A 26,375-nucleotide genomic window follows, 5' to 3' on the forward strand; every position below is an offset into this window, starting at 1 on the left:
GAAGAATTATGGATGTCACGGCAGAGAGTGGATTAATCAGCAAAGAGATAAAGATGATTTTCCAGAGAGTCGGTGAAATCATTGATGAACATTAGGAATCGGATGGGGCCGAGAACACTGTCTTGGGGTGTGCTTCAGCCTTGACAGGGAGAGGAAAAGAAAGGGTTCCGATGAGAGGCGCATATTTGCTATGAGAGTCGAGGAAGTCAGTAATCCAAGATTGGAGTTGGCCTTGGATTTTAATTCAGTAGACAGTTTGGAGAGCAAGGCAGGATACCAGACTGTATTGAAAGCTCAATATATGTGTTTTTGCTTCCATAAGTTAGTTCCACAAGTGACAGAAAAAAGGAGTCAATGAGTTGGGGTGAGCAGTGATCCTGGATTTTGGGAGTTTTACCAGAAAGGGGTTGATGGTGGATCATGAACGCCCTGCAGGAACCTGGGGGTGGGGTAAATAAAGAGCGGAAAGAGCTTGTTGTGATTTGCTAACCATGTCCGAGTAGTTTTTCCGATGGTTGTCTTTGCTGATGGAGTCCCACTGATATCACTGGGCTTCGCTGGGATGCCGGATGAAGAAACGGATCTCAGAAACTGGCTGCCCAGAGGTCCGATGCTCATCTGGCCATGTTTGTGTGTTTGTCGAGGGGGTCGTCTTTCCTCAGCCAGCTGACATTGCATTGTTATTTTTGGACAATGCGCAATTTTGTTGTTTTCTGTTGAGTTGGTGAGGCGCTGATGCAAATGTCAAGCTTGTGCAAAAGCCGAGAGAGGTGCCCCGGCTTTGGCGGAGCACTTGAGTGGGGATGTGTGGTGCAGTCGGGCCATGTGGTGGTGAGTTCTTGTCAGTGCAATGCGTGATGGAATGGGGTATAGCATGGGTTTTTCCAGGTGATGTGCTGATGCCTGTGCGATTTAAGGACTTGTGTCGTTAGTCCAGCACTGACTCTTATTCTGACTGGTGGAGCGATTGATGCATGATGCATGTGTGATGGAATTGAGTATTTGTGCTGGGAGGTTGTTGCGGGAGTGGCACTCCTTTGGAAGAGCGGGACGAGTGGGAGCATGCTCTTGGGAGCAATTGTGATAGAGTCGTTTTGTCGTTGATCTCGGATCGGTGGCAGGAGGGAAATCGAGCAAAAACGTTGTGAGGTTCTGCAGCAAGTTCGCCTGTGCTCGAGCTTTGCATGACATGTCCCATGGTTTTCCTGATTCTCCCTGCTCCAGTGTGCATTAGTGTGAGGCTTCAGCAGCGCACGATGCGGCCTTTACGGCAGCTCCTCATACTTCTGCCTGGTTGAAATTGCCAGCCGCATATGCTTGTCTCAAAGCCTATGCCATGCATGTCTAAGTGTGAACGGACACATCTGTTGAGATTGCAAATGGCACATTAAACCAGTTGTGGTCTCTTTGAGCACTTGGATGTTACTTGAATAACTGTGGAAATGTAATATTTGAGGAAAAAGCTGCTTTTTGGAAGAGCATGACCTATTTATATGGTGGTGGATGTAGCTGCCTCTTTACAGTCAGTATATTGAAATAGTCTTTGTAATATCGGAGAAAAATCTGGAACAAAGATGTTCTCCTTTGAATAACAATAGCCTGCGAACAAAATGGCAATTAAGCCAAAGTAACACTCAGGACATGAGTGGAACGAAGGATGAAAGCACACTGGGTCTCAAGCTCCAAAGCTTTCCACAGCAATCTACAAATGCACACACATTACAAACTCCAGCAAAGATGAAGTTGGGAATGAGAAGGTCTCCAACACGCAAGACAGCTACATTTGAAATAATTTGAAATTCCAGCAGTTCGCATGTGAAGCACAAATTTTTTTTCAAGTCTGCACCTGTTGAGGAGATTAAAAGGCTTCCAAGATAACCTCTTTACAAAGTCCCCAACAGACAGGTTCCCACATGTTACCACCACTAGTCCACAAACTTTCAGCAAACTCTGATTATTTATTTTACAGTTAATTAGAACAATGGTGCTAGTTATCCTGATCCACCTTCATGCATGAGCATGGCACAAAATATATGGGTTTACAGACCAACGCACCCATGGCTGTTTTGTACTCAAACTAAATACTTCACAGAATTGGTTTGGAATTAGGCGAGCACTGCACAGATATTTTCAATGACTGGTATTAGAAAACCATTCCGCCAATCAAATATACATAACAGAAACACTGAATGTGATACCTTAGTCTCACTCAATGTTTCTGGTACTTTACATTTCATGATACCACTAAAGGTTAATTTACACATCTACAATTCATGAGCTCTCTTAACCACCATGTGTTTCTTGCAGAAATGGTTCTGTGAAGGTTGACAGTGAAGCTCAATATGACTATTCATTAAACAAGACCTTGATAACCTACTATGAAGCCAGCCTTGTGACTGACATTTTAAAGGCCATTAACCAGAGTGTCTCCAATGGAAGCTTGGAATTCAAGCCACTGACAGTGGACAGCGTGACAAGTAATGAAACATGTAAGCATTTAATTTACTCTTTTTGAAAAAAAATTGTTGTACATAAGAACACTGGTGATTAAATGACTTCCTCAAGATGTAACACTTATTTGTGAGCATTGTATGTGGTTTCAGAATCATATCAACTGAATTGCAGAAAGGGAAACCTAATGGGGTAATTAAACGACTCTGATGGAAGTTGATTTTTCCATGCGGAGTGGGGTGGAGGGGATCCATTAACTTCACCAGACACAAATTTTAGCTCTCATATGAGCCTTGCCATTGCATTAAAAATGTGGTTTATTAATTGAAATGTTCAAGGATTAGTTTGTTTATGCCATGTGTCGAGAGGTTGCAAAAACGGACAGAAACAAATATGTGGGTGGTTCAAATTTTAACCTGTGCAAAAGGTAAAGTAATGTGTGATGAATAAAGGTCGAAATTGAACCACCGACGTCATAAAAGGGGGTTGTAGGAGTTATGATCAAATGCTAATTCTCTGTTGGTTTGCATTTGATTCGTATGACTTTCCATCTTTCTTCATATTTCCCTTGTCCTTTTTTCTTCATGCAGTGACATCAGAAGAGTTATTAGGGCTTTACACATGCAACTCATCAATGGAAGGCTATGTAACCACTTGGGTTGGTGATACCTTACAGTGCAGTTCACCTTGTTCCAACTCTGATGTTTGTTCCAATCACGGCAATTGCACTCATCACATCGACGGAGCATCTTGCAAGTCAGTAAAGACATCCTGTACTCGTGATATAAGATAGGAATACATCTTCAAACTAAATTGCGAATTTTGTTTTTTTACCTTATAGTTACTTTAATAATTATTGTATTTTCTTTCTACAATTAGCTTTTAAGCATTCATTTTCAGAGAGGCACAGACATGGTAGAAACAAAACTAAACAAAACTGTCTCAGCAATCAGATAACTTAAAATGTTTGTTTGTTTTCTTATGTTACTTCCAACAACCGAACGATTAAAAGCTGTGAGTCAGGATACAAGCGAGAAAATCTTACTTGTGAATACATCATTGAAGGTAAGGAGAATGTACATACCTCTGACAATAATGTCACATGTACAAATGAAAATGAAACATTTGATTTTGATTTCAATTTTGGCTTTACAGGTAAGAAAGCAGTTTTAAAAAACTGTCCTGGAGATCAGACTGACATTCTTATTAATCTTAGATTTGAACATTTATATTTAAATATACACAGGATGTCTCAGAATCACTCGCCCCCATCCTTAGTTATTGTGAAACCTTTTTGATAGACCTAATGGTCATGTTGGTGGCAATGTTACTGGAGATATCAGATGCTCCCTTTCTCATACACACTGTCCCACACTATCCCACCAATTCTTTAAGATATCTCCATAGCAATGTCATCTTTATGTAAGTGGTTTACTGCCTTCCCAACTTCTATGAGGATATATCTGAGGTGTGGACATGGCACAGGCATCATGGCCCAAATGGCAATTACTCCTCTGCATAAATAGGAATTTCTTTATATTTCCAAAATACCCTTCACAAAGTTTATTTTAACCTCAATGTGCTGTTGAAACACCAGGGGAAACTACAGTATATGCAATGGATATGTGGTGGAGATTTCTAACCAAAAGAGAAAAAAAATTATACAATTTAACAGATCATATATGACACAAAAACACATATGTGGAGAGAGCAGCTTGTCTCAACAGTTCAAGCAGATCTTTGCCTTTTATACAAATGGAAAATCTGGAGGGGTCAGGACATGACAGGTTACTTGGTTAATCGATACCAGACTACAAGAAAGCTTTGTTTGCACACGAGGTCCTTTAAGCAAAGAGAAAACAATCTTGTGCATAATTAAAGCAGATAACGCTGTGAAAGAATGCATGTCCTCCTTCAGGGGTGTGCATGCACAGAAAACCTTCATTTACATCGGCAATGATTAGCATTTATCTCAGCATGCAGATGGAGCATCTGGTTTGCTCAGCTTTGCAGAATAATGAGAGGTCCATGACCTCAGTAGTTCGACGAGACTCCTGTTTGATAAGAGGGCAATGGGAAGACAGAGTTCGTGTTTGTACAACTTTACAATTGAATGGGAAACCAGAGTTAATGAGACTGCAATGCCTTCAGGGCCAGACAAAGTAGTTCTCCCAATTTTGCCAACCAAGTGAAAGATAGAAGGTTATATTGTTGCATAGTTAACTAACATACTATATCTATTCATTTATAAAACAACCTTCAGTATCAAATGATCCATTGTCAAGTATATTTTCGAGTGGAAAACATAACTGATGGGTACATATTTCCTTTTACAAAGCATGGACTAACAACAAGATCTCTTTCCAAGCCCAGATGCAGTATAATCATATGGTTTGAAATGTTTGCTTTGAATGTGCAGTGATGGTATTGAGCATTTGACTGGTGCACTCAGGAGAGCGTGTTTCTCAACAACGAGAAATGCAATTAATCAATGATCCGAATGTTTTAAAAGATATATCACAGGTTATGGGGAATTAACAAGACCACAGTATAGTGATTCTATTCCATTTATTTGAGATTCTAGATATTCCAAAGAGATTCTATTCCATCTACTTGTGGCCTGTCAGTATTGACTCGCTCATCTTCAAATGTAATGAGCCCTGACCTTGTCATTGTGAGAGACCTGATGAGCATAATTATCCTGCAGACAGTTTAAGTCTATCTCAGTGCCTTTGCAGATGATGTTTCCTGGCGAACCTTTCCTTATATGGTGATAAAGTGACTTTAGCCAATGCTTTACAACAGACTTCATACTTCCATATTGTTTAAAGGCATCAAGAGAAATGAGTACATAATTTGTGGACAAAACGATTATCTCAATATGAAAAATATTTGTTTCAGCGTGCTAAAAACAGAAACACCAGTGCTTTGCAATCGTCATGTGATCCATAGAGCTTTCTTTTACCAAAATATCCATGCTCATATTTCACAAGATGGAATTAATTATTTTACTTCCACAGATACAACACCTTCGTCAGGGTCAAGTACAACTCACCTCATTCCTTCGACATCTATACCCACAGATATAACAACCACTGTGTCAAACACAACAGGTATATTATTGATTGGTATCATTGAAGCAATAGCAGAAAAGAGATATCAAATATTCCTTGATATTACTGTTTGCAATACTGAAGACTCACAACGTTTATACTCACCCAACAATTCATTATTTAATGCTTGTAGGACATATTAGTTGGTAGCATGCTCATGATTGACATTTTTAGTTGAGTTTGATTCCCAACAGATTTTGACTCTGAAAAATTACCATTTACATCAGTGGAACCAACAAAGTATTCAACATCTCAGAGCATGCCACCCTTCACCCAATTTGTTTGCATTCCTTATATGGTGATAAAGTGACCTTAGCCAATGCTTTACAACAGACTTCATACTTCCACATTGTTTAAAGGCATCAAGAGAAATGAGTACATACTTTGTGGACAAAACACTTATCTTAACACGAAAAATATTTGTTTCAGCGTGCTAAAAACAGAAACACCAGTGCTTTGCAATCGTCATGTGATCCATAGAACTTTCTTTTACCAAAATATCCATGCTCATATTTCACAAGATGGAATTAATTATTTTACTTCCACAGACACAACACCTTCGTCAGGGTCAAGTACAACTCACCTCATTCCTTCGACATCTATACCCACAGATATAACAACCACTGTGTCAAACACAACAGGTATATTCTTGATTGGTATCATTGAAGCAATAGCAGAAAAGAGATATCAAATATTCCTTGATATTACTGTTTGCAATACTGTAGACTCACAATGTTTATACTCACCCAACAATAATTATTTGATGCGTGTAGGACCTATTAGTTGGTTGCATGCTCATGATTGACATTTTTAGTTGAGTTTGATTCCCAACAGATTTTGACTCTGAAAAATTACCTTTTACATCAGCAGTACCAACAAAGTATTCGACATCTCGGAGCATGCCACCCTTCACCCATTTTGTTTGCATTCCTTATATGGTGATAAAGTGACCTTAGCCAATGCTTTACAACAGACTTCATACTTCCACATTGTTTAAAGGCATCAAGAGAAATGAGTACATACTTTGTGGACAAAACACTTATCTTAACACGAAAAATATTTGTTTCAGCGTGCTAAAAACAGAAACACCAGTGCTTTGCAATCGTCATGTGATCCATAGAACTTTCTTTTATCAAAATATCCATGCTCATATTTCACAAGATGTAATTAATTATTTTACTTCCACAGATACAACACCTTCGTCAGGGTCAAGTTCAACTCACCTCTTTCCTTCGACCTCTATACCAACAGATATTACAACCACTGTGTCAAAAACAACAGGTATATTATTGATTGGTGTCTGAAGCAATAGCAGAAAAGAGATATCAAATATTCCTTGATATTACTGTTTGCAATACTGTAGACTCACAATGTTTATACTCACCCAACATTAATTATTTGATGCGTGTAGGACCTATTAGTTGGTTGCATGCTCATGATTGACATTTTTAGTTGAGTTTGATTCCCAACAGATTTTGACTCGATGAAAAATTACCATTTACATCAGCAGTACCAACAAAGTATTCGACATCTCCATGCCACCCTTCACCCATTTTGTTTGCATCTTGGTTGTTCATTTTAAAGTTCCCACTCGATATTTTTAAAGTGTGGACAATTGTGTGCCAGTATTCTGGGAAAAATCTCTGCTTGGAGTTAATTGTGTGATTCAAGATACTGGAGTTGTTGGGAGTTGGTATGCAGCACAAGCATCATGGCCCAAATAGCATCCTCCTGCACAAAAGTTATAATTATGCCTCCACTGACAAAGTCGGTGGCATTATGTTTTGGGGTTGTCGGTACGTACGTCCATCCGTGCTAATTTTCTCTGTTATCTCTGTAACCGCTTTGCTGATTGGCATGAAAATTTCACCATTGGTGTGACTAATATTAAACATTTTAACGATAATTCAGACGTCATAGGTCACATGGTGTGGCAGCCATGTTGGAAAAAAGGAAAAACTTTGGACCTCTGTATCTCCGAAACCGTGCCATGGAAAAAAGTGAAACTTGGTACATGTCAAGTTCTCCACGTGGGGAACAAGTGTGACTTTTTTTCCTCATGACATAGGTGGCTCCGTTATGACGTCATAATTGCATTTGTCGAACACACTTTCCGGTTTGTACGGGGAAAGGGGGGGGGGTGGAATTGATGACGTCATTGGTCATATGGTTTGTCAGCCATATTGTTTTAACATAAAAAGCCTTCAAAAATCTTCTCTGAAACAGCTGAACAGATCGAGACGAAACTTTACAGGAATAATTACCTATCCACAAGGAACAAAAAGTTCTCTACTTTTGACATCATAGGTCACATGGTTTGGCAGCTATGATTTTTTTCGAAGAATAAACCTTTAAAAATCTTCTCCAGAACAGCTTGACAGACCAAGTGAAACTTTGCCCACTTGTTCCCCAGACCTTGGGGATATCAGTGTTCACGCATAATTAATAGGTCACATCGTCTGGCAGCCATACTCAATTCAACATACATGTTTAAAAAAAAAACTATTTTTTTTGAACCACTTCATTCTTTGACGTAAACTTTCACAGTTATGATCGAGTATTCTTGGGGAATACATGCTTTAAATTTCAACCTGATTGGACGCATGGTCTGGCAGCCAGAATTATTTAATGTTTTGAATCTGTGTTCAAGGATTTAAATCAAACTTGGTACAAGTATCTATAATGATGTAATAATATCCATCCATCCATTGGGACCATAATCTGTGCAGAGCATTAGTGCTGCCTTAGCAGTCTCTTTAGCTCTTGGGCACAATCCTGGATGGGTAGCCACTCCGACACAGTATACCAGCATGCTGGCACTCATTCCGCCGACCTCGGAAGGATGACAGGCAGAGTCAACCCGACCTGGTATTAATTCAACAGCTAACAGGGATTTGAACTCAGGATCCTATGATCCCAAGCCCACCACCCTTACCATTAACCCAACACCAGGTGTAGATATATTATGTCCATTGCCTTTCCCTCATCCACAAAATCAGACACTGCTTCATAGAACTCTAAAATATTTGTTTAACAGGAACTTCCTTTGGTAAACCCATGCTGACTACCTGTAATTAGTTTTTATTTATTTAAATGGTTCCTCATCTTGTCCTTAATTCATGTCTCCAACACCTTCCCCACAACTGAAGTCAAACTAACAGGTCTATAGTTTCCCAATTCTTCTCTGGATCCTTTCATCAATAGTGGTATTACATTTGCGACTCTCCAATCCTCCGATACCTGTCTTGACTCTGGGATACGATTAAAAATATCCGTTAACATCTCGCTTACCTGCTCAGCCACTTCCCTCAATCCTCTCAGGTGCATATTATCTGGCCCCAGAGCTTTATCTTCCTCAGATTACCTAGCTGTTCCTTTACATCCTCCACTCCAACCCGGATCTACTGTAAAATCCCTACCTCGCCTCCGTTATAGATACTCTCAGCTATTGGCAATTCTCCTGACTGTATTTGTGTAAAAGTTGAAGAAAAATACCTGTTTAATAAGCCTGCCATCTCACTTTCATCACTAACCACTCTCCCAGTGCTATTCCTCAATGGGCCCACACTGGTCCTAACCTGTTCTTTTCCCCTGATATACTTAAAGAATGCCTGGCTATTATGTTTTAAATGCAAATAAATTTACAAATAAATTAGAAATACAAGTAAATAGAAATAAAAATAAATTTGAAGTTCAATGCAGGAGGAAGCTATTTGTGCCATCCTATCTGTGATGAATCACATAAGATCTCCCAACTACTGTCGGCAGTTCGAGTTTTTGTTATTTTCTGTGTTTGTGTTGACATTTTGATAAACTTGTTTTAGATTTTAAAACTGCCTTGGATTGTATCGGAAAGTTATATCTGATGTGCAACAGACATGGACATCTTTTGAACTGGGAAATAACATTATATGGAATCTCTTTTTTGATTTTTTCTTAAAAGATAAGTTTTTGAAATATATATAAACTAGAAGGGCACTCTTCGATATCTTGATGTTTCCAGATTTGCCTCCACCCATATTATTACATCTGCCTGGTGTTGGCTTAATGGTTATCTCAATTACAAGGAGAGAATGAATTGAAAATAGATAAACAATTCAAATAACTTTCACCGACCTGCAGATTCTATGGCTTGTTGCATCACGACAGTGACTTAAGGCAAACTGTTAGTCCCTAATGATCCTGAGATGTTTCCTCCAAATCAACTGCTTTTGCAATTTCCATTTTCAGGGAGTTGTGATAGGCAGAAGTGTCAAAAGGAGTGCACAGAGAAGATCCCCTGTCAGAATGGTGGAACCTGCTCATGCGATGCTTTTTGCAGCATCACCTGCAAGTGTACTTCAGCCTACAAGGGCAGCAAATGTGAACATGGAGAAAATATTTTCCTTGCTCAGCTCCTTCAAGGTAAAGTTGGATTTTGATCACATTCAGGTTCAAATGAGCAAGTCAAATTAAGTGCTTTGGTGAAATTATTTTGGAGTATTTATTTTCAAGATCAAACTTCATTGATATTTTTTTTCAGCAATTTTTTTATTCGCATCTCTTGAATATGTTGTGTAGATCAGTGGTTCCAAAAACAAATTATTGTTGTTCCAGTGTTTTCTTTTTCCTTGAAATATTTGAGGTTTATGGTGGAAAAGCTTAATGTTACAATGAAAGGGTAGAGTTCTGAAAATTGAGTAACATAAATCGTTGTGCAGGAGTCTGACAAAACAACAGGACTAAATTGGCAGAAAGCTTGCATATCTGGAGATTAACAAGTATTACAGTGAGGGATTAACCCATGCCAACTATTAATGGGAAGAGGCAAAAAATATAGAGGTGAGAAGCTGCAAGGAGAATTGAAACTTAATTAAGTCTTGAGATACCAGTGAGCTGCTTACACTTGCAGAACAGGAGGCTCTGTGTCCTGGCCATTTGATAGGTAATGCAAATCACTTGTTCTACTTCAGCCTCTAATTTGTCCATTAATGCAATATGAAGGGACTCGGTTGTATAATGGTTAAAGTGTTTGCTTGAGTGTGGGAGGTCGTCGGTTCGAACCCAGCTTAGTTATACCAAAGACTTTAAAAATGGTACATGCTGATTCCTTGCTGGATGCTCAGCATTTTAAAAGGATAAAGTATGGTCAAACAACCATTGGTTGTTCTGCAATAATCTTCAGGATTGAGAATGAGGCAGACTTATCAGAATAAGAAGATGGGATGTGGGAGCCAGTGTGCAAAGAAAGGGCTTGCCACTTTATCCAAGTTGATGTCTCGATTTGCAAACTAGATTCACAATATCTGGCAAATTCATAACATTTATCCAATAGAAGCATAAATATTCAGTGCCAAAATAATAGTGCAGAACCAACCTGTGGCTCAATCGAGGCACATGTGGCGCTGTACAGAAATCCAGGAAGGAGAGGTTTGTCTGTGTCTGTGTCTCTGCCGACATGGACAATACCTGTGAACTGGGAGAACTTTGTGTTACTTTGCTCAGAAGAGGTAAAATTAACATGTTCTGGCATTGTCAGCCACACTATATTAGTCACGAGCTTTTGGAGGAAGTAATTGGGTTACATTATAGTGTTTACTTTACCATTGGCATATTTGATGATACCCACCCATTAATCCTCCAAGAAGTTATTACTTTTTATAAATATAGATTCTGCTCTTTAACGAGCCTCACTTTAACAGGGGGGCCATGGATCAATTGAGCAAATGACTGGGGTGGTAGTGGTGGGGTGGAGATGTGGGGGGGGGGAGGGGGATGAGCAAAGGAAAAAAGATAGATAACTATCAGGTGCATTACAACACAAGGAGAATATTTGCAAAAGTGTGGACCATGGTCTTAACTGGTACATTAAGGCTCAGGGGTGGAAATTTGATAATCCATGAGGTGATGGGCAGCAGACTTGAAATCCTGTCTGGAAGAGCTTGACACAAAATCATGAAGACCAGGAACAACTTATGACCTCTTGTTTGGAATTTCTTTCACATATTCAAATTTCCCAAATTCCTGTCTTCATGATTCTCCCTCTCCCATCAAACTCTCTGCCATTTAATGAATTGAGCAATGGAGCAATCATGAATGAAAAGATATACATTCAGTTGCATTCTGATTCCTCAAAAATGATGCCTCCCACCTCGAAAATGCAGGTGTTTTGGCTAAAAAGACAATGACCAAATATTTCTCCAAAGAATGAAGGAGCAGATTATTTTCAAGCAGTGGAAACCCATGAACTCATGGGTGTGATGCGGAAATTCACGGGTGTAATAACAAAAAAAACTCATCCACTACGAATAACTCGTGTGTGACAGCTGAACTTAAATATATTTATTCTGCTTTGAAAATGTGTCAAACTCACTTGCTCGTGGTGTTGAACAAAACAGATATTAAAAAGAAAAATTGACGTTAGCAGTATTCCAATTTGGGACCTGCAGTTTCACAGGGGTGAGATTTAACCACTGAGCCATATGGCCACGTACCATTAAGCGTGAAGACAAAGTACTGGTATGTACCCAAAATGATGTTCGTGTACTCTTGTCTGCACAAATGCAAGACGGCTGTCTGTAAGGGGCGGAATGCATGTTTTTTGCTGAAAAACACCCCCCTAAACGAAAGTTTACAAAAGTCATAATGCCTATTCCAAATGAAGAACACACTAGAACGGGCACTCAGTAGAGCGCATACCTTCGCCAACGCTACATTTTGCCCCCCCCCCCCCAGAAACCGTTGATTGTGAGGGTATTTAATCCCATACCACATCTGCCATCTCATATGTGTTATGATGGCTTAAAAACATTAAATTTCCTGCTGTTTGACACTGATTCACGTACATTGTACAATTTCTGTATGAACTCCCTGACCTTTTTGGGTGTCGGTGTCAAGTCAATCTGATGACAACTGGTCACATTATAAGAAATCAAATACTACACATCACAGGATAGGGAATTGAATTCTAAACATTTTGAATCTACTTACATGCAAATTGTATAAGAATTGACCGCGTTATGATAATAAAGGTCGTTGACCCCCCTGACCTTTGACCCAAACCGCTAACAAAAGTAATGACGTCATTGTGTCATATCGTATATCACAAGATTGGGCATTGAATTCACAACATTTTGGCATTGGTTGCATGCAAATTGGATAAAAATCGACCGCACTATGGCAAAATGACGATTTTGACATTTTCATGACCTCGACCTTGACCTTTGTACTCTTCATTTTGTAATTGGTATTAGAGTGTGGGGAACAGAACAGTCAACATTTTGGTGTTGGTTTCATGCAAATCGGATAAGAATTGACCGTGTTATGACTAAAACCGCACATTTTGCAATGTCGTGACCCCCCTGACCTTTGACTCCCAACCGCTAATAAGGGTTAGTACGTCATTGTGTCATATCACATATCCCAAGATGGGGCATTGAATTCTGAACATTTTGGCATTAGTTGCATGCAAATTGGATACAAATTGACCGCGCTATGGTAAAAAGACGATTTTGACCTTTTCATGACCTTGAACTTGACATTTGACCCGATCGTTCCCAAAATCTAATCAAATGGTCCTCGGATAATAACCAATCATCCCACCAAATTTTCAGTGATTCAGTTCAATACTTTTGGAGTTATGCGAATAACAAACAAACAAACAAACACACATATTCACAAATAAATAAATAAATAAATACTCAGCGATCAAAACAAAACCTTCACACCAAACTTTGCGAAGGTAACAAGGGTGGGTTTGCAGCAAAAAAAAGAACAAAAAAAACGCACGCACGCCGGTACCGGTAGGAGAAGCATGGACAAAGCTGGTCCCTTAGCCTATGAATATATGGAGCAAAAAATTATTTTCACACCATGAGGTTTTTTTTTTGTAAAATAAATCCATGCAAACTTAAAATTGACAAAACATTGACATATTATTTATCTTTATTACACTGAATTACAGCTCATGCAGAAGCTTGTGTCTCAATAACATGCAGGGCAAAGACATTGGAAGACATCAATGTACTTTGACATAAATTTCAACGGTTAACTTTGACGGTAAAGCCTTGGATGGAGAGAAGGCCCGCTCAGGGATCGTTCAACGAAGTTGCAAGTGGAACTTGCTGGACAAGATAAGGGAACTCGTATTTATATTGACGAGTAAATACCCATTCCCTCTGAAAACGTTCCACTGCATTCAACTCACAATTCCACTTTTACTTCTTCAATCACCAAAAGACACACTTTTAAAACAGTGTCTTTATATTTAAACGGACATTAATATTTGTTCCAAGTAAATCGATTAACAGTTTTGCAACCAAGTAAATAGATTATCAGTTTTGCAACCAAGTAAATTGATTATATTAGCTTTGAAACGGTATCATTTTTAGATTATTTCTCCGAAATAAGTTCATTGAGTGGGTCCTGGTGCTCAAACGTCAGTACATACGTTAACATTTGACTCGAACATATTCTCCTCACGTACGACCAAACCGATTTGGACCAAATTTGGTGTGATGCATCAGGGCAGCAAGGTCTTGTGGGGTTGTGCTCCCCATCCGGATGCGCCCCCTAAAGGGGGTTTGCTCCAAAATATTGGTATTTAATTCAAAAATCTTCTCAGAAACCACCAGAAAGATCCAGACCAAACTCGCCACACGGTATTGGTACCATGCCGTAACCTCAGGTTGTGCTCCTCATGGCCATATCTCCCCTGGAAATGTGCCCCCCTCCCCAAATCCCTCATTTTCATGATACAATCTCCACAACAACCTGAGCGATACAGACAAACTTTGGTACAATGCATCAGAACAGTAAGGTCTCATAGGGTTGTGCTCCCAATCTGGATCTGCCCATTTATTGGGGTTTAATGGTGGGTGGAGGGGGGGGGGGGTTGCTCCAAATATTGGTATTTCATTCAAAAATTGTCTTTTCAGAAACCTACAACCGGATCCAGATCAAACTGGCCATACAGCATTGTGACCATGCCATAACCTTACGTTGTTCTTTCCATGGCCATATCCTACCGCGAATCCCTAATATTTACTAAAATGTATTTTCCTCACAAACTACATGACCAATTATGGACCAAATTTGGTACTATACATGAAAACAGTAAGGTCTCATGGCATTATGCTCCCCATCCGGATCTGCCCTATATAAGATGCTGAAAATGGGGGTTTCGCCTCAAATTCAGGTAATATATTTTAAAATCTTCTCAGAAACTGACAGTCAGATGCAGACCAAACTCTTCATGAAACATAAGGAACATGCCTTTAACCTAAGCTGTGCTCCCCATGAGCGTGCCACCTTAGGAAGGGGGGCCATGATCCCTTGCCCCGAATCCCTCATTTTCACCCCACCTGTTGGAGAAATAACCGTCAGTCCTCCACGGAGCTATTTTTATTAGGGCGATCATCACAGTAACTGCGTTTTTGGCCACAGATAATGTTGTACTGCAATTTAAACAAGAGTCGACTCGAAACACACACACACACACACACCCACACACACACCCACACACACACACACACACACACACACACACACACACACACACACACACACACACACACACACACACACACACACACACACACACACACACACACACACACACACTCGCGCGCGCACACACGCACGCACACATGCAGGTGTATACTTTGAAACCTGGAAGGGCTCTGTTCCACCTTCTGAAACCCGTATTTTGAGATCACAACCAATGACACACATCCTTACATGAACACACACACACACACACACACACACACACACACACGCACATGCACACCCACCTTAGAACTTACACGTGTGGGTACACATTTTACAAGCACACACATCTTTGCATGACACACACACACACACACACACACACACACACACACACACACACACACACACACACACACACACACACACACACACACACACACACACACACACACACACACACACCTACTTGGTATATTCCAATGCATTTTAAAATCCAGAGACTGTGAGTAAAAGTTTTTATTGCACAATGTAACTAGGATAGCAGCACTGTTTTATTGTTTCTGATAGTTTATCAAAGGGTAGTTTCAGGCTCCTGTATTGAACTTTCTTGACACCTTTTTAGGGGTTCAAAGATCACAAAAGCGACAATTTTTTTAATGCTGCAGATGATGTGATGCTACAGCCAGAAGCTACTGAAAGCTGAAGTTGAATTGGACAATACATTTCTCCGCACATGAAGGAGAGTGTCTTGCACGACACCATGGTGCACAATTGTTGAGGATAATTTGTCATAAAAGTTGAACATGTAATATTCTCCTGTTACATGTTAAATTTTTATGATTGCCGCCGATGCACCTGAAAAACGAGTTGATTAAGGCCCTGTCACACCTTGATGATTTAGCCAGCGTATGCCGACGTATGAAAATTTGTCTAAAACGCTGGCACACGTCGAATACGTTATGGGTAAGTTTGTATTCGTTTCAGAGCATGCTGGCATACGTCGTAGTACACTGGCATACGTCGTAGTACGCTGGCATACGTCGTAGTATGCCGAGCTCATCGACAAATTTTCCATGCTTGAAATTTTTCGACATATGCCAGCGTATGACTCACACGTTCTGCATATGCTGGCCATAAGTTGTAGGCACGTTACGCGATCGTTGACACACGTCGACACACGTCGAGCTAATGTTTAGCGTCAGTGTGGGCTCCATGTTTTTTTTTTTGTTTTTTTTTCTTCGGCATGACAGTGATGTTGACACTTCGATTTATAGTGCGGTTATAATATAATATAATTAATAGGCTGCCACTCAACGATTTAAATCGTAACCGCACTAGAAATCGAAGTGTCAACATCACCGTCATGCTGAAGAAAATAGTAATAATAATCTTTTTTTAAAAACCATGGAGTCTGGAACACTGACGGGTTCCTCCTGTGTGAACCCCATTTTTATATACCAATTCCCCTAAACGCTGTCAATACGCCATTATACGGTAGCTGTAAGTTAGTAACACGTTCAGTAAGTTCTGTGGTCGTCCGGAAGACGTCAAATACATCTACATACGTCAATGTGTGTTGGAGATACGTTACACATAGGTTCAAAGCACGTTACTCATAGGTTCAAAGCACGTTACTCATAGGTTAGAAATAAGTTTCGGGTACGCTAAACATTATTTCGACTTATGAGTAACTTACAAGTAACGTGTGTCGATGTGTGGCAACGATCGTGTAACATGCCTACAACTTATGCCAGGGTATGCGGAACGTGTGCATCATACGCTGGATACGTCGAAAAATTTTCAACATGCTGAAAATTTGTCGACGTACTCGGCGTACTACGATGTATGCCAGCGTGCTTCAACGTGCTCTTAACGTATACAAAACTTACCCATAACGTATTCGACGTGTGCCAGCGTATTCGGCAAATTTTTCATACGTCGGCATACGCGAACAAATCGTCAAGGTGTGCCAGCGGCTTGACACTTCGATGTTTAGTGCGGTTATGATTTGAATCGTCGAGCCACAGCCTTTTAATAGGCTAGGCCACGTGATCGTCGGCGATACGCTGCCGCGCTATGCATAAGTTAGACTATCGTTGGGCATAGGTTGTGAACGCCGACAACACGCTCAGCATTCGTTGGTATAAGTTTTCTATATATGATTGAAACGTTCTGTGTACGTTACTAATATGTTATGCATATGTCCAACTCTTTATGAATACATCCAAAACTGGAAAAAAAACATCAATAGTTCAGCGTATGCCAGCGTTTTGCATACATTTTGATACCTTGCCATACGCTGGCTAAAACGTCAAGGTGTGACAGGGCCTTTAGGCTCGTCGACTGCCGCACATTACACGATTCTCAAAAACTGTCGCTGACCAAGTTATCACCAATGTTATTGCATTGTGTTTGCGAGTGTGTGGCTGTCTTTGGAGTAACCATGATTATTTGACCGATTACACTGAACAACAAATTTCAAAAATTTTTTTTACTGCAGATGTGTAAGGTGATTAAGACTAATTTGGGTACGCTGATTTCAAAAATCATAACCGTTTTGCTGTATCACGTCAGGATTTTCAGGAACAGAAATATTCCCATTGCCTAGAAGTCAGGATTTCAATGAAATTTACATATGTCTTTAACATGTCTATTTCGTACAATTGTTGTTAACTTGTGTTATATTTCTTTCTTTCAGATAAAGATGAGTAGGTGTTCCTGTACCAATCATCCTGACAACTTCTGTTATGTCTGTGGTCGGTATACCAAAAAAGATCAACAGCGAAGTATATCTACAGCAGTGAAAATGAAGGCCGCCTACTTTCACTACTTCGGGTGTAAGGTGGGGGACCAAGAACAGAGCTGGGCACCACACATCTGCTGCACAAGCTGTCACACAACCTTGACTCAGTGGTTGGTGGGCAAGCGCGCGAGCATGCCATTTGCGGTGCCCATGATATGGCGTGAGCCGCAGAATCATCATGAAGATTGTTATTTCTGCTGCACAAGCATCGCCGGCTTCAACAAGAAGAATAAAGGTCACATCAAGTACGCTGACTGCGTCTCTGCTCGTAAACCTGTGCCTCATGATGACGAGAACCCCGTTCCAACACCTCCAGCTGATCAGAACATAGCTGTAAGCAGTGGTGAAGAGGATGGTGATGATGAACCTTTTGAACCCGACACTCAAGAATCACACCTTCTGAACCAGGGAGACTTAAATGATCTTGTAAGAGATCTCTCGCTGTCAAAGGCGAAGGCAGAGCTGCTTGGATCAAGGCTGCAGCAGTGGAATCTACTTGAACCTAACACCAAGATATCCTTGTTCAGAGCACGTCACAGAGACATGGCTGAGTTCTTTGAGATGGAAGACACGATGACATTCTGCAGTGACATCAACGGTCTGTTGAAAGAACTTGGGTGTGATCACGATCCTGCAGACTGGTGCCTCTTCATCGACTCGGGGAAGAACAGCTTGAAGGCTGTTTTGCTCCACAATGGCAACGAGAAACCATCAGTCCCACTGGCTCACGCGTTCGGCATGACAGAGACCTATGAGACTATGCGGCAGCTGCTTGATTCCATCAAGTACAATGACTTCAACTGGCACATCTGCGGAGACTTGAAAGTGGTGGCGCTGTTGTTAGGGCTGCAGTCAGGCTACACGAAATACATGTGCTTCCTTTGTCTCTGGGATAGCAGAGACGACAAGAATCACTGGACGAAGAAAGATTGGGAAGAGCGAAAAGAGCATGTACCTGGTCGACACAACATGAAGCATGTCGCCCTTGTCGACCCAGCCAAGGTTTTCCTTCCACCACTCCACATAAAGCTCGGCTTGATAAAGTTTTGTACGGGCAATGGATCTGAATGGGCGTGGGTTTTTATACCTCAAGGAAAAGTTTGGCAACACCTTGTCGGAGGCCAAGATCAAGGCTGGTGTCTTTGTTGGACCGCAAATCCGACAGATTATGAAGGACGAAACTTTTCCGACAACTCTAAACCCCAAAGAGCTGGCAGCGTGGAGGAGCTTCAAAGCTGTGACGGACAACTTCTTGGGGAACGAGCGCGCGGACAACTATGAAGAAATAGTGAAGCAGCTGCTGGAGTCCTTCAGGAAACTTGGCTCCAGGATGTCCCTGAAAATCCATTTCCTACACCAGCACCTGAACTTCTTCCCTGACAACTTGGGAGCAGTCTCGGACGAGCACGGCGAGCGATTCCACCAAGAGATTTCACTCATGGAGGCGCGTTACCAAGGGCGGCACAACCCGAACATGATGGGCGATTTCTGCTGGTTCCTGCATCGTGAAACTGACACAGAGCAGCACAAACGCAAAGCCAAATGCCTAAAGCATTTTTAATTACATTCTAGTGGAGTTTTTCTGTAATTTCTATAATTTTGAAGCATTCATGATGAAATAAATGAATAAATGAATTTTTGTAAATTTCATTGAAATCCTGACTTCTAGGCAATGGGAATATTTCTGTTCCTGAAAATCCTGACGTGATACAGCAAAACGGTTATGATTTTTGAAATCGGCGTACCCAAATTAGTCTAAATCACTTTACACATCTCCAGTAAAAAAATTTTGTTGTTCAGTGTTATCTGAGTGAAGATTATAAAGGTGGAAAGTAATATTTTGGGGAAGGGAACAGGAATGTGGTGTTTTGGGGGTTCCAAAGTTCAGGGTCAAATATAACATGTTTTGCCTCTTGCCATATTTGACTTGCATTTCTTTGCTTTCAGATGCACCAAAAGTGCAATTTGACATGACCGTGCGATTCAATTTGCCTGACCTTAACACTTCAGAAAAAGAAAGCATGGTATGATTACATACACGTACACTTCCTCTGTCTGATGTAAATCACAGGAAATGTTTTTTTTCTTTGCCATGATTTTGTTTTTTCAAGACACATTCTTTGTTTTGTCAGAATTTGATTTTCTTTGTAAAATATTTTCAGCGACCTGAACATCACTGATTTTCCACATATAGCATTTTAAAGCCTCATTCCTACATGCCCAGAGGTCATAAAGAGTCTTGTGTTGACTCGTGTCACATGTATAGATTGGCTGGGGCAGGCACATTACCATATTGGGGTTATTAATGGGCCAGATTGTTTTCAGTTTTAATCAAACATCGAGCAGCAGCAAAGTACTTCCCCTGAACCAACCTCATTTTTAACTTACAATCCATAATCCAGCAACAATTACCCACACTTCATCTGAACACTCACATGTGAAATGATTGACAGACTGGAGCAATGTTAGAATATGCATTTGACTTCTTTATCCACATATTGTTATCTTTGGTCGGATTTGTATCCACATGCTCTCAGATCGTCCATGAGATTACATCTCCAATAAATCCAAATAATGTCTATATTGTGTAATATACAAGTTGAATATTGCATATGATTGATAACTATTCTCAATCCTGTGTTGCAGTTACGTGACCAATTCCAAAACCTCTCTGGGTATTACAATGTCAGTGTTACTCCACTCAAGTAAGAAACAACAATGTTTGAGGGTCAATAATGTGTGCATTTAAATATTTGATTTATTGTTCTTTTGATGCCGTTAAAATATATTCCTGTGTTCTTTTCTTTATCATTTGAGCAGTGAAAGAACAACCAATGATTCTTCTGTGAAGGCCATGTTTGATTATAATAACGATAACATCAACAAAATATACAATGGAGGACTCAAAGATGAAATAAAAAGCAAGTTGGAGGACAAAGTACGCACCAGCCATGGAAACATTACCTTGATAGGAGAAATCAGTCAAACGAATGGTAAGATGTACCTGATTATTTAGAAAGCTAATTGTGTAATTACACAAAGCATGTTTATCAATATACAGTACTGTACTATTTATATCAATAATCTTTAAAAATAATTTCTTCGAAATTTAAGCACAAGCTGAAAACCAATCTCATTTTTTTCCTGATCACAGTTCCAAGAGACGAACTGGACAAGGTGTTTCAGTGCAGCACCAACTACGATGGGTATACTCTCTCACTTGAGAACACCGGAGTTTTCTGCAAATCACCCTGCAATGATACTTCCTACTGTAATAATCATGGAACTTGCTCCCATCTGGTAACCGGTCCAAAATGCAGGTACAGCGAGTAAATATCAGTAAATTTCAAAACTTATTTCAACTAAAAAATGCTGCCAAAATCAAATACAATACAGCTTTACCTTCACCCTCATACTGGGTTCATAAGTGTGCTTTCTTAGGTTAATGATGCATGAGTACCAGGTGTCTTTGCCTGTTTGCATATATGTCTTGCTTGTTATGGACAACAATTTTCCAGTGGTTAAAACTTTTCCTGGTATGTCCCACAAGGTGTGGTTGAGATGTATTTGTTTACTTTCGGTACAATAACTTTAAGATTTTACTTTAAAATATACACTGGTCGGGCTTCTGCAAACTGCACCGCTGCCTAGTATACAAATGCTAAATGTCTATGAAAGGAATAATCCATCTACCCTGACATTGGGAAGCAGGTGATGCAAGTGTGTTATTGTACACCGTTCCTTTCCAATTGCATATGCAGGCATTGAATGACGTCATCATCGGGCACCAAAGTACTCAGTTTTTACTCCTTTTGTTTGTTTTCTTTCTTGTTTGTTTGTTTTGTTTATTTGTTTGTCCGTGCAATATCTCAGCCATCCTTTGATCTCGGAAGCTGAAATTTGGGGACAAAAGTTAAGGTGTGCTTTGGCAAAAATGGTATTTTTTGATCAATCAATTAATTGATTAATTACTTCGTTATTGTCGATTTATTAATTGCTTATTTATTTTATTTCTCATCCTGGCAATATCTCGGGCTCCTTTTGAGCTAGGAAACTAATATTTGGACATGGCAGTGAACAAGTGATTTGGCTATAAATAATATTTTTTATTTATTAATTGATTCATTACTTAATTATCCCGCCCCCCGGAGGGAGGGAGCGGGATATTGTAATCGTCCGGTTTGTTTGTCTGTTTGTTTGTTTGTCTGTCTGTCTGTCTGCTAGCAACTTTACGGCAAAACGGCTTTAGCAAACACCATCAAATTTAATCCACAGGTGGGCAATGAACCTTGGACGACCCCATTAACTTTTGGGTCCAATTGGATCAAAGGTCAAGGTCACGAAAAGATCAAAATCGTTTTTCGCTCATAACTTCGTCAAAAATGATCTGATTTGCTTCAAACTAAACTTATAGTGAACCTTATTCTATTTTTCAATTATAATCCTACCCATTCCTATAGTGAAAAATGCATATTTGTGAAGATCGGAAGGGTCCGAAGTTTTGGGGGTCATGGTCATCGGTCAAAATTACAAATTTTCCATTATAAATCAAAAAAGGTTTGGAATATGCGTGTTTACTATGGAAGACATATATCAAGTCCTTTATTGACTTTCATTTAACACCATGACCTTTGACCTTACGTGGCCTTGAAAGGTCAAAAATCATTTTACGGTTATAACTTCGTCAAAAATGGTTTAATTGACTTCAAACTAAGACTAAAATATTCCTTATTCTATTCCTTATAATCAACATTCAGGTTAAGGATGTATCAAATTTAAATTTGATCCCCAAAATAACTTTATGCCTTAAATGGGTGGGATTTGTTGTGCCTGGCACCACTTGTTTATTATTGATTTGTTAATTACTTATTTTATTTCTCATCCTGGCAATATCTAAGGCACCTTTTGAGCTCGGTAGCTGATATTTGGACATGACAGTGACCAAGTGATTTGGCTATCAAGAGTATTTTTTATTTATTGATTAATCAATTAATTATTTTCTTTCTTGCTTTCAGGGTGACATCTCAGCCATCCTTTTGAGCTAGGAAGCTGAAATTTGGTGACAAAAGTGAAGATCTTCTTTGGCAAAAATTTTTTATTTTTTTATTTTTTGATTAATTAATTGTGGAACTATTATCGATTCATTAATTACTTATTTAATTTATTTCTCATCCTGGAAATTTCTCAGGCACCTTTTGAGCTGGATTATTTAATTTTTAATCGATTAATTATTAAATTTGTCGATTAATTACTTAATTTTCAAAAAGTTACAGATTCGGATTAAACAGTGGTGGTTTCGGTATGCTATCAGCCAATTGATTAATAAATTAATTATTTTATGATGATTATTTATTTATTTATGTAATTAATCAATCAATTATTATACACCTCTCCCATTTCCGACTCCATGTGATGCAAGGCGGCATCACTGGGTGCTGAAAGCACCGCGGGGATGTCATGCGCTGGAGGATTGTTTCGAAAATTTCTTTGGCATGGGGGTGGTGTACTTTGAATGTACCGGTACTTGTTTTACTCTTGTTTTCACTCTTTTCTGCAACTTTGCTGTTTATCTGTTCATTTAGTCATTACCTCCACCACCGAAGGTGAAAGAAGGTTATGTTTTCACCACGAGTTTCCTGTTCGTTTGTGTGCAGGATATCTCAAAAAGTTGTGGACGGATTCAGATTAAATTTGATGGGCAGGTTGGGTGTGTAAGAAGGACGAATTGATTAGATTTTGGTGACTATCTGGATCTGGATCCGGCAACTCAAATTTTTGAAGTGATTCGTCACTGTTGAGAAATAGGGCCAAAATCGACATAGCAATACATCTCAAATAGTTGTGGACAGATTTGGATGAAACTTGGTGGATAGGTTGGGTGTGTGACGATGATGAATTTATTCAAATTTGAAGATCCGAATCCAGATCCAGATACAATAATTATTTAATTTCCAAAGTGATTCTTCACCACTGAGATGGAGCCAAAAATGATGTTTTGCATGATATTGCAAACATTTATTGGGCCCGATATGTTCAACTGCATCAGGCTTTTTGAAAATTAAGTAATTAATCAACAAATTAACTAATTAATCGATTAAAAATTAAATAATCCCAGCTCAAAAGGTGCCTGAGATATTGCCAGGATGAGAAATAAAATAAATAAGTAATTAATAAATTGATAATAGTTAAGGAATTAATTAATTAATTGGCAGAGGTATGCACTCTACAGAGTGCTCTTCTGGTTGTGCTCGCCAAAGGAGAGGGTATTGAATTTGGGTTCGTTTGTTTGTTTGTTACTCGCAAACTCGAAGATTTTTCAAGTATATTGCTCAGTCGATTTTGTTATTCTGTCTGTCTGTTTGTCTGTCTATTTATTGCCTACATGTGTCAAGTCTAAACTGATCATCATTAAACTTTATCAAGTTGTAGAGGGAGTCTCAACTGAGAAACCGATTGATTTTTAGGTCAAAGGTCATCTTGAGGTCGAATTTCTAAAATCGTCATTTTTCATGTGATTGACTTGGAAACTGAGTAATATTTGCATATTGCATCAATGGATTGGGAAGCCAACTATTTTTGAGGTCAAGGGTCAAAGATCAACTCAAGGTCAAACTTCTAAAATCATCCATTTTTATCTGAAAAACCGTCAATTTTCATCCGATTGACTTGAAAGTTGAACAGGATTTGCAGTCCATCACTGAATTGGGAAAGGAATTTTTGAGGCCAAAAGGTCAAAGGTCAGCTCAAGGTCAAACATAAAATCATCAAATTTCATCTGAAAATGTTTCAATTTTCATGTAATTAACCTGAGGTTAAGCAGCATAGCAGAGTGCATCACTGAATTTGGAAACCAATTGTTTTTAAGGTCAACTCAATGTCAAACTTCTAAAATCGTCAATTTCCATCTGAAAAATAAACAATTTTCATCTGATTGACCTGGGCTTTAAGAACGCTTTTGAACCCTTTCTCTCAAGAAGCACGTTTACTGTGGAGGTTACGGAGACTCGCCCTTATTTCTGACTATTTTCTCTTAAAACTGATGGGTTTTCATCATCGCTTGAGACATTAAATCTTTCCCTTTCTCCAATGGCTTGATTTCCAATCATCAACTTGGTTGCAGACCAAGTCACTCTACCCTGGACATGCTGCTTCTGCTCTCCCAACAATGGATGGAGGTACTCAATGCCAGATATGAAATCAGAGCCATATCCCTACACATACAGTGTGACCACTCCTCATTTTCATAAATGCCAAGGTGAGCCAATGAAAAAGCCAAGAAATCACAAGGTTTCTGAAAAGCGATGATAATAGAAATCCTATACGCCAAGAAAACCTATAGAAAACCAAGACACCAAGGTGAACAACGAATAGCCAAGATCTTGTGAAAAAAGCCAAAGACTGGTCACACTGTACACATATTGTATGGTTTTGACACAGTCTGGCACTGCTCACCAAACTGTCTTCCTCTGGTGTCCAAGGCCATCTCCACTCATGGCTCGCCGACTTCCTCTCCTGTCGCAGCCCTCAATGGAGTTCTCTCATCCCCTCTTCCTGTCGAGGCTGGAGTTCCTCAAGGCAGCACTCTGGGCCCTGTTCTTTTTCTGTTTTTCATCAATGATCTCTCTGACTCTTTGGAAAATCCTCTTTATCTTTTCTGCCCCCGTTAATCCACCCCAAACTCACCCCCTTCAAATTCCCTGCTTTTCTTCCTGAAAGTCCCTGCAGTGTCCATCTTGTATACCCCTTGTTCCCTGCCCAATCGCTCTCCCTTCCATAGATATCCTAATGTCTCTGTTCCCCACTGTTTTGTCCTTCCCTCTCCTGCCCCTCTTGTCTCATGCCCCCCTTTCTGTGTTTTATGTGTTCACTCTCATACGAGCCTCAACAATGCATCCCAAACAAAAAAATAAGTCGGTGATAACATGATAGGGTAGCAAAAAGCGTTACTTTCTCTGCTGTTGCTATGTGGAAATGCCTGTTTCTTTTATGAGCGGGATGGGGGTGGAAGTAAAGATGGGACAGCTTTTGAAGGGGGAGGTTGCGGCTTTGGGGGGTGGAGGTGTGGGGGGTTTGAAGGCTTGATTGTGCAGAGGGGATCAATGCCTTTGGGTATGAAGGAGTAATGTGAGGACTTGGGTTGAGGTTGGGCTGGGGGTAAGAGCAAAGATGGGACAGTTGGGAGGGGGCAACTGATGTTTTTTTGTTGAGGTGTGTGTGTGTGTGTGTGTGTGTGTGTGTGTGTGTGTGTGTGTGTGTGTGTGTGTGTGTGTGTGTGTGTGTGTGTCACTTTTGGGGGTTGGGGAGGGTGATGCAATCGCTCTATAGGTAATGTGCTAGAATATCTGAAAATCATCGAAAAAAAATAGGACTGGCCCGATCTCCACCAAATTTTTCATACATGTCGGTAATACCCAGGCTAAGGGAAGGGGAGGGGATTGACTTGCCAATGCTCCCAAACGGAGTGGGTGTTTTGAGTTAGCATAAACTACTAAACAATAATATTCCAGAACATGCATCCTCAGCTTTTGAAGGCAGTC

The 26,375-nt window shown here is 39.9% G+C and overlaps 1 protein-coding gene across 1 annotated transcript in view; it reads left to right on the forward strand.

Moving 5' to 3' along the window:
• Positions 1 to 26,375, forward strand: part of LOC147019124 (uncharacterized) — a 223,369-nt gene that overhangs the window by 186,633 nt on the left and 10,361 nt on the right. The window contains exons 83-93 of the mRNA XM_085899932.1: positions 2,308 to 2,489; positions 3,042 to 3,207; positions 3,464 to 3,516; positions 5,472 to 5,564; positions 6,113 to 6,205; positions 6,753 to 6,845; positions 9,795 to 9,968; positions 19,786 to 19,862; positions 20,485 to 20,543; positions 20,659 to 20,831; positions 20,993 to 21,158. Coding sequence (XP_085756058.1) covers positions 2,308 to 2,489; positions 3,042 to 3,207; positions 3,464 to 3,516; positions 5,472 to 5,564; positions 6,113 to 6,205; positions 6,753 to 6,845; positions 9,795 to 9,968; positions 19,786 to 19,862; positions 20,485 to 20,543; positions 20,659 to 20,831; positions 20,993 to 21,158 — 1,329 coding nt within the window. The remainder of the gene's footprint in view (positions 1 to 2,307; positions 2,490 to 3,041; positions 3,208 to 3,463; positions 3,517 to 5,471; positions 5,565 to 6,112; positions 6,206 to 6,752; positions 6,846 to 9,794; positions 9,969 to 19,785; positions 19,863 to 20,484; positions 20,544 to 20,658; positions 20,832 to 20,992; positions 21,159 to 26,375) is intronic.

The sequence above is a fragment of the Eptatretus burgeri genome, chromosome 10 (genome assembly GCF_056783735.1).
Source record: "Eptatretus burgeri isolate ZD-2024b chromosome 10, Ebu_testis_v1, whole genome shotgun sequence".
NCBI classification, from domain to species: Eukaryota; Metazoa; Chordata; class Myxini; order Myxiniformes; family Myxinidae; genus Eptatretus; species Eptatretus burgeri.